This window comes from Empidonax traillii, unplaced genomic scaffold, assembly GCF_003031625.1.
Source record: "Empidonax traillii isolate 1590-97213 ecotype Southwest subspecies unplaced genomic scaffold, ASM303162v1 scaffold1240:size150306, whole genome shotgun sequence".
Classification (NCBI taxonomy): domain Eukaryota; kingdom Metazoa; phylum Chordata; class Aves; order Passeriformes; family Tyrannidae; genus Empidonax; species Empidonax traillii.
Genome location: NW_020956433.1, coordinates 51560 through 61404, shown reverse-complemented (window position 1 = coordinate 61404; position 9845 = coordinate 51560). Strand labels below are relative to the sequence as shown.

At 41.0% G+C, this 9845-nt stretch overlaps 1 protein-coding gene across 2 annotated transcripts in view; it reads right to left on the bottom strand.

Annotated features, from left to right (window-relative positions):
- GLP1R (glucagon like peptide 1 receptor) overlaps nt 1–9845 on the bottom strand; it is an 88188-nt gene that overhangs the window by 30844 nt on the left and 47499 nt on the right. For both annotated transcript variants that reach the window (XM_027906031.1, XM_027906032.1), the window contains one exon: nt 2312–2421. In XM_027906031.1, coding sequence (XP_027761832.1) covers nt 2312–2421 — 110 coding nt within the window. The remainder of the gene's footprint in view (nt 1–2311; nt 2422–9845) is intronic.

Sequence of the window (9845 nt, the reverse complement as noted above, 5' to 3'; positions counted from 1 at the left end):
CGGCAGATGAACCTCAGGATTAAAGGGTGGGCTCAGTTCCGCGCACACTGTGTCTCACCTAAAAAATCCAATGCGCAGGCTGGAAGGTGTAAAGACCTTCCCCGGTTCTTCGGTCGCGAAGAGACTGGCCATTATTATTATTCAGAAATAAAACAAGACAGATCCCATTTGCTGATGCTGAGGCAAAGCATGACTTGCATTCATGCAACTAAACTTTTCTTCTGCCCCCAGACAGTCTCTCTTCTGCCTCAACTATGCAACCTCCTGGCAACAAACCACAGCCCAACAGCATCTCATGACCTCGGTGTCACAGCACGGCTTGGGAGGGAGCGACCTGGTGTGGACCAGAACAGTGGGGATTCTTGTACCACCTGCAGTCCTGAGCAGGGGCTCTCTTCAGATTCACTGCTGAAAACACGGTAACTGAGAGCCTTGTTTGAAAATTCTGGCCAAAATCCTTACAGAGAAAAGAAGTACTTGAAAAGGTACAGGCAGGTCTGAATTATAACAGAGGCTTATTGCTCAGCCCCTGAGGCACATTCATATGCACTATTCTGGTTCATTTCTACACGTGTATCTGTGTCTAAATAGACACAGGCATTTTACTTCCCTTCTTCAAGCTGCTAATTCTGCAACTGATTCATGAGACCTGCGCTGTACAAAGGAATACATTCCTTGCACTTCAGAAATTAAGTATAGTTGTTCAGATGTACTTTGCACAGCCAGGAGGATTTAAGGTGAACAGGCTGTTCCTCAGGGATTTGCTAGGTTAATTCTTTAAAGGGAATGATATGAGAGCTAGTTTTACGAATAGAAAAAATCTCTTCAGTATCAAAGTTTAGGCAAACTACCGAAACCCAACAGTTTAAAACATCTACATGGATCAAAATTACATTGCACACATAAACAATGTTATTTTATTACAATTCACTCACATCCCCTTTAGAATTTGTTTTAGTAACAGTTGTAACATAACACATGGCAAACTTATAAAAAACAAGCTCTTGTTCTCGTGTGACAGACGCATAAAACAAAGTAAGTTATTAGGGGGCTCTATATACATTAGCTGGGAAACCAAATATGGCTGTTCACATTTCAGGGAGTGACACCACGTACACAGGGTTTCAGAATCCAGATCAGTTCATGGAAATCTGGGGGCAGGTGCCAAATGACTAAATGTTACCATTAGGTATCTCGCTCCTTGGCATGTCCCAACACAGCTCTAGAAGAAACCATAATGGCAAACAAGGAAGTCAAATGACTAAGCTTACAGATTGCTTTATGAAAATGTGCTCTGCTGGGATTCCCCAGAAAATGAAAGGGGCAAGGAATAAGGCTGCAAATTAAAGGAAAAGGTTAAATTTTACATATTTGGAGAACAGGAACTATCTCTTTTCCCATCTCCTACTCTGCAGCCATTATTCCCTCTGAAAAATGAGGCACTGAGCAATGGGAACTACGGAGGGCAGAGATTCTGCAGCACTTGGAACTTTCATGAACTTGAACTGTTTTGACTAGACAATGTACTAGTGCCCAGCACCCTGGGACAGAGAGAGTGCACTCAGTTTCTGTGAGGAAAAGCATCGCCCTTGGAGGTTCACAGTAGTAGTGGTATCACGTGTCATGGGAACGCACACAGCATGCTAGCTGACGCCAGTGGCTGTCAAAAATCCTCTGGAAATCCCTATGCTCACCTTCATTTGGTGCCAGGTGTCTCAGCTCCCTGCAGAGTATAAAGCACTAGGGCAAGAAAATAACACTGACAAGCCTAATTCCATCGGCCACAGAAGATTAAGGTAAAAAGACAAAAAAAACCCCAAACCACCAAAAAAAAAAAAAAAAAAAAAAAAAAAAAAAAAAAAAAAAAAAAAAAAAAAAAAAAAAAAAAAAAAAAAAAAAAAAAAGAAAAAGGCAGGGACTGCTCCCTGACCAAAGGTGAAAAGCAAATATTCTTCAGTTCAGTTCATCTTAATCACCTTAATAGCTGCTAACAAGACAGAGAGAGCAAGTGGTCACTATTACAATGACGTGACAATGGGAAAAAATGCAAAGGAATAACATCAGGTCACTCCTGCGGGTGGGCTGGGCTGGGCTGCAGTTGAGCCCTGGCACTGCACCACAGCTGGGATGATCTGATTCACTTCTCTTCGCTCTCTCATGTACACTTAAACCTACTCTAGTCTACCCTCCATGTTCCCTTTGTTGAAGGGGAGAGACCTGACATCTCTTACCATCAGGCTCACTGAAGCGAGACAGGAAAGATTACTTTTGGCGGGACAAAACCGCATCAAGAGGGGTGAAAAACTCTTACCTGGTCAGAGGACTCACACTCAGACAGGTTCCTCCAGGGCAGCGTCGAATTCTCCTTCAGCAGCCACGTCCCCTCCAAGGTGCAGAACCGGTACACCTGCCCATGCAGCACTGCCAGGAGAGAACGAGCCACAGGGTTAACAGGAGGAGAGCCTGCTTGATTGAGGGGCAAGGCACACAGAGCACTCTGAGACTCCATAAAACCTTCCTTCCTCACCCATCACCCTCCTGGATGGAGGGGGAAGATGCAGCATGGCAGGGGTTGAGCTTCACCCACTCCCTGCCTGCGGCCGACACTCTGCTAATCGTCCTTGGAGAGGCTTGGAAGGGCACGAGGCTGCCAAGGGATGGCACGTGCTCTAGGACAACTGCTGACCATTCAGCAGCAACAATAACCTGAAATAGTTGTCACTATTTTTTGTATGAATTTTACAACATGCATAATTTCCAGCTCACTGAAATGTTAGATTTTGAGACGCACAAATTCTGGGAAAGTTAAGCCTCAACTACAGAATCCATATGGAAAAGAAGGTGCACAAAGACTAAATGTGCTTTTTCTTTTCTGAAAGCATACGGACTCAAAGAAACCCCAGAAGAGATATGCTAACACAGGCTTTCCAACATGTAAATGCTTATACAGACATCTGTGCTACAAAATGAAGCCATAAATCTTTGCCTAAACTACTCATGTACTCTTCTTATTCCTTCTGTCTACATGTTTGAATAACAAAATCAGCAATAAATTAAACACCTTTCTGAAGCAGTTAGTTGCTTGATCTCGTAAAAGCAGGTATGTTGAAATGGCTTATAATAAAATTATGTCAGGCTGAAGCACCAAAATAAAAGTGCAAAGGAAAAGGAGCACTCAGCCATAGTGTATGAAAACAAAGCCTCTCTCTAGTGTCTGGAGAACTGAGGAAGTCTAACAACTTTTACAGCTGTATGCATAAGCGATCTAGGGTTGTCCTTATAGTACAGCTGCTTTGCAAAGAAACTTTCTTACTAATCACATTTCTGACCCAGTAAACAGACCTATTCTATATTACAAAGCTACCCCTCAAGAAGCTGGGTCAACCCCTCAACCAGGATTAGCATCTACCCAGGCAATAGAAGGATTCAGTTCTACAAGGGCTTCCAAAGCGCTTCTCAATTACAGCTTTTGCTCAAACCCATCCTTGCCTGCTGCAACCTCATCCTGTTGTCAACTCCCTTATTACTGCAAACTAGAACTTGAATTTGGCATTTCCGTTCAATAGGATAATTTTAAAACTTATTCGAAATTACAACAATCCACTAGGCTCTTTGCATATTAGTTGGCAACTGGTAATCTGTTTGATAATTGTCAGCAGCAGACTTGTATTAGGAACTCTGAGTGAACAGTGATGCTTGAAAAAAACAATATAGACATTAATATTCTAATAAGCCATTTTTAATGAGTATGCTAAATGGTGACTGATAATGGTTCTGGCAGGCATAGCCTATTTGCTTTTGTAATTAGTATACAGAATATACCAGCAAGAAATAATATAAAGATGATAAAAAAATTAATTTATGCTTGATGGAGTTTTTTTCTTAATATAAAGGATATCTGTTTGTGTATGTTTATACAAAACCAGAAAGAAATATTTGGTAAGCACCTGCAATATGTACACCGACAGAAACTAACTGCTATGAATATTTTTCACCTGCTTTTATTATCTACTGCCAATACCAACCACTTCCTCAGGCTAGGATCTTGCTACAATGTTGCTCAAAGGTAATGAACAGAGCCTCTTTAGGTACATCAAAAATAAAAGAAAGACTAGGAAAATGTGGGTCTTCTCAGGAAGCATATGGGAGACCTGGCAACCCAGGACATGGAGAAGGCTGTGAGGTATTTAACAAATTTTTTGCCAGAGTCTTCACCAGCAAGTGTTCCAGCCACATCCTCCCTTCAGTCTCCTCTTCTCCAGGGTCAACAGACCAAGTGACTTCAGCCGCTCCTCACAGGGCTTCCCCCCAAGGGCCTTCACCATCTTCATTGCCCTCCTTTGGACACTCTCTAACAGCTTAAATCTTTCTTATATTGCAGTGCCCAAAACTGCACACAATATTCAAGGTGAGGCCACCCCAGTGCAGAGCAAGATGGGACAATCCTCTCCCTTGACCGGTTGGTGATGCTTTGCCTGATGCCCCCCAGGTCATGGTTGCCCTCCTGGCTGCCAGGGCACTGCTGACTCAGATTCAACTTGCCATTGACCACGACCCTCAGGTTCCTTTTCCTAGCACTGCTTTCCAGCCTCTCATTCCCCAGTCTCTCTGTACATCCATGGTTGCCCTGTCCCAGGTACAGAATCCAGCACTTCCCTTTTTTGAACTTCAGAGGGTTGGTGATTGCCCAGTCCTCTGATTTGTTGAGGTCTCTCTGCAGGGCCTCCCTGTCTTTGAGGGAGTCAACAGCTCCTCCAGTTTTGTGTCATCTGCAAACTTACTTAGTGTCCCTTTCAGTCCTGTGTCCAAGTCATTTATGAAGAGGCTGAAGAGCACAGGGTCTAAGATGGAGCCCTGTGGACCCCACTAGTGACAGGTCACCAGTCTGATGTTCCCCCATTCCCTCTGTGCTCAATCCATGAGCCAACTGCTCACCCACCACAAATGTGTTTATCTAGCTCTGTGATGGACACTTTGTGCAGAATGATTCTGTGAGAGACAGTATCAAAAGCTTTACTGAAATCTAAAAAGATTAGATAAACTGGCTTCCCTTGATCAGCTAGGTGGGTTACCTTGTCACGAACGAAAATCAGCTTTGATAAGTAGGATTTTCCTCTCATGAAGCTGTGCTGGCTGTAACCAGTGACTGTGTTGTCTTTTGGATGTTTTTCAATAGTTTTCAGAATAATCTTCTCCATAACTATACCAGGCACTGAAGTGAGACTGACAGGTCTGTAGTTTGCAAGGTCCTCCTTCTTCCCCTTCTCGAAAATTGAGACAACATTTGCTAGATTCCAGGCAGCTGGGATCTCTCTGGAATCCCAAGACCTCTCAAAAATCATTGAGAGAGGCTGTGTGATGACATTAGCAGCTCTTTGAGGGTTCTTGGATGAATCCCATCATGGCCCACAGATTTGTAGGGATCCACCTGGAGCAGCAGATCCTGCAAAATTTCAGGGTCGACTGGGAGTTGATCATTTTCACAGTCAAGGTCCTCCATCTCAGGGCACTGAGACCCTCTTGGTCCATAATCCTTATTGAAGACAGAGGCAAAGAAAGCATTAAACATCTCTGCCCCTGTTTGTGAGGTGACCATCCTCATCATATAACAGGCTGATGATATTTCTATTCTGCCTATTGCCATTTATGTATTTGAAAAAAAAATCTTTCTATTGTTCTCCTTCAATGTGCCCTGAGCTGGAGGACCAAAGAGCACACATATTGAAGGAACCTCATTTCCTTCAGTTTTCACATGATGCCATTGCTAAAAAAAAATGTAGTTATTAATACACACAGAGGCAAACTAACAATGACATGCTTGGAGGTGGCCTGTGAGCCAAGACAGAAGGAAGAAACGCACACATCTTCCTCTGCAACTACTGAGCAATTTCAGCTTCTTGCTTGCAGGTAGTTTAGTCAGAGGTGATTCACATTTGTCCATGCCTGAATCCTGCAGAATGACTCAGGCCCTCCTACCTTTAATGCAGTGAAAATACCAGACAACAATCAGCTTCAGTTCTAGTAGATCAGCGTAATGAACAAACTTTTCTGAAGGTTTGAGTGGTTCCTGCCTCCTTGCTACCCTGCAATACCTTTTTCCTGTCTTGTAATGTTTTTTGTTACCATAAAGTCAATGTTTCCAATCATTCTATTGCATTCTAGAATTGGCTATCATCCTCTGCAAACAAACAAATAAATCTACAGCTGGTGCACAGGGAATCTGATTTTATTTAACCTTTAAGTTAAATGCACTCACAAACTTGCACAACCTTTGGAACAGCACCTTAATGAGACCAGTTTATCTGAACGGTGTCAATCACACACCTCATTAGAATTGTATGTTAAAACATGGACTGATGCCCAAAACTCAGACTCTGTAAGCTGATAAAAGATAGAGTTAGCACTGATGTTAATAATATCTATCTAGTGGAGCTGTAAATCAAATAAAATCTTATAAGTAGTTGAATACTTTTACATATAGAGAACATAGGGAAGAGGCTCACAAACATTTATTTATTAGTCTCCTTTTGCTAGAAATAAAACCAAACTGAGTGACTTCTCTGTTTAAAACAGACAACCTGATCTGCATTTAACAACATCAGGATGTCAAGGTCAGTGTGAGATTACTCACCCAACTGTCCCTGAGGATGAACTGGAACATTATTCACCGTAAAAATAAATTACAGCATGTCCTAGCCAATCAATTCTATTAAGGCAGAGAGATGAGAGAATGAGAAGAACAAGTGACTGCGGTTTTGTCTGCCTACTCTGTGTCAAGTATTATAGACCTCTCCTCTGTTAATACCCATTCTCTATTTCTAGCAGGGGAATTGTTTTGGAAAAGGTAACAATTTTCTCCATAAAACAAGGACCTCTGCAGTATGAGAGCATCACGTTGGTCTTCAAAGCAGACTGGTTTGTTCCCGAAATAAGCAACCTGCCCTTTGATGGGGACAACAATTTATCAGAATTTAGGAGGTTGTGCCCCCATCAGCAGCCTTTGTTCAGCTATCACTTGGTGTGACTTGGGCAAAGCTCTCCTGAAAGGAATGACTCTTGGCTGTAAAAGCTGCTGCTAAGTGTCACTCAGTCCCAACCCTGGTGCTGCTTGCTGCAAAGACATCCTAAACCCAGGACTCATGCAGCTGAAAACACAAGAGTAGGGAGCAGCCTGATCCTGAAGCCTTCAGGAAGCCAGAAGAGCCCCAGCCCGCAGTACTGTCCACGAATCACATTTATCAAAATGCTCCTTTGTGCTGGGCTCACTGCCCACCTGAACATCATCAGAAATTATATTACCTCAACAGGCAGTTTAACTACAGGTACTTAATTTAGTATTCCTTCCCACTATTTCTCTTCCCTTGTAGTGTATTAGTCATTTCAACTCCTTTGCTTTAGTAATGACAAGAAAAAAGCCTGTGCTTGCTTAGCTGGATCTTCCCTGGCACTACGTAAAGGTATCTGTTAGGTCTGTGTAAGTTCATGTCTGTCTCTTGGTAGGAATGTGGAGGGTTGTTTTGTTTGGTTGGTTGGTTGGTTTTGTCTCTTGTCACTCCTCTTTGCAGTACTATTGTTTTTTGTTGGAAGAGGTTAGAGAGATTCTTGGCTCTCAAGCTGGGCCCTAGCGATGGTGATTTTTGAACTTCTTTCCCCACCTCTTACCAAAACCATATAACCTCACTCAAAATTATTCTCTTTCTGTGGCAGGAATTTGCAGTGACCACCTGACGTGAGCTTGTGCAGACCTAACAAATACCTTTATAAGGAGCAAGGGAAGATCTAATTAAGCAATCACAGGCCACGCAACAGGCTGCACATCCCACCCTGTATGCAGTGGAAATCCTCAGTGCCTGAATCCTGTGCTGTGCTATCAAAAGCACAAAGTTGGAGTCTCTGCAGATGGAGACGATGCTGATTGGCATCACCCAAGGGATACTGCCTGTTTATAAATACTTATTTAAAAGTATTCCTTTTGAAAGTGCATTAACCCAGTGACACTATAGATTCAAGAATTAGAAAGTTTTAAGCTAAAGCTACTTATATGGATTTTAGTTTCTTCCAATGATACTGTTTCTACATACACAGCCATACATTTTTTCCCCAACAGAATCCACCGTTTCATTCAGGACACAGAGAAGAGGAAGATAATTTAATGTGAAATTATTCATCCTTACTACTGTGAAATGTCAAATCACATTTAAGCAGAGTGAATCAAGTCTACATCAAATACAGCTTTTTTTTATTTGTATGGTCAATTCGAAGAATTGACCAACAATTCAGCTCCCCAATGAACACTAAGGCTATTATCATGTATGTGTACAGAGATGACCCAAAAAAATAAAGAGCATATTTTAGTCACATTAAAAAAGTCAGATTTATAAAATAATGAAAATTAATCCAGCCACAAAATTTGTTCTGCATGGGCATATTCAGTTCAGAGATCATCCTTGTCAGCTCTGCAATATCTTGCTTTACTCAAAACAAACTTCCTCAGTTAATGAGGCAATGATCCTGCAGAGAAGAGCCCCCTTTACTACATATCTCACATGTAAACCCATTCTTCATAGTGAAGGAATAAGATCTGTGAAAAAAAATATACACAGACTACAGCTTCATCATTAAAAACTACTCACATAATGGTGGCTAACAAAGGTTGCATAAGCAAAGAAAACTATGCCAAATCATAAAGCATTCATTAAGTTGCAAAGTAAAACATCATTGGGTAGGAGTTGAAGTCTCACAAAACTTAAAATAGCTTTCTGAAAAACAATATTGTTTTTAAACAAAGAGCATTACCCTAAAAGGAGTTATATCCTCCAAGCATTTAATTAGAGTAACTTATATTAAGAAGAGGCTGTATTACCTAGACTAGACCACACTGACACGCAATAATTTTTTGAAATACACTTAAAAATTTTCACAAAAAGGCATACATGTATGTGTGCATCAGGTTTTTAATAAAGAGTGTTTATGAACTATAAAATATATATGTAATAAAAGGAGGCAGTTTATGAAAAACATGTATTTATGATAATGGTACAGATTTCTCAAGTTTTGGCAATGTACCAAAAAGCACCATTAAAAGTTTTGTTCAGAATAAAGATAATAAATCTGTTGCAACAATAGACGTGATTTGTAAGTTAATGCAAAATAAACTTGGAAAAACAGTGCTAAGAAGTTTTGTGTTTCAAAGTTCTTGGATCAGTTAATGCAATTAATAGAAGCCATCTCATTAGAGATATTACAATGAAGAAACAAAATTATGCAATAAAAAGTTTACTTAAAAGGATGCAAGAGACACAACTAAAGTCTTCCCAGGGCAGAGGAAGGGATCTATTTTACTATGCCCATGCCCTAAGGCCTTATAAAATTAAACAAAAAACACCCCTAAATAAACAAACAAACAAACATGCAGACAGTGAAAGCAAAAACAAGCTAAAAGAAAAGGAAACAGCTAGACAAATCCTTAGTGTAATGCTTGCTGAGCTAAAGCTAGGAAAAACAACTTTGAGAAAAACCAACAGACAACTAGTATGTTAAACATGCATAGCTAGGAGGGAGAGGGAAGTAAACATGCAAGTAAACACCAGTTGGTTGATGCTGCTTCTGCACAAAAGAAGAAGCTCCAGAACATGAAGGCTAAAACCAATGCCAGGTGCTGCAAACAAACAGCCAATGTTTGGCAACACGGAAATTAGTGGTATTTAGTTATCCTCAGAAACAATAGTATACAGAACTAATGATTCAATAACCCTAAATTTATCACGTCTCACAGACCAGTTATAAACATGGTCCAAAAAAATCTTAAAGAATGCAATGCTTTCAGCACAGACCCCTGCAAAACA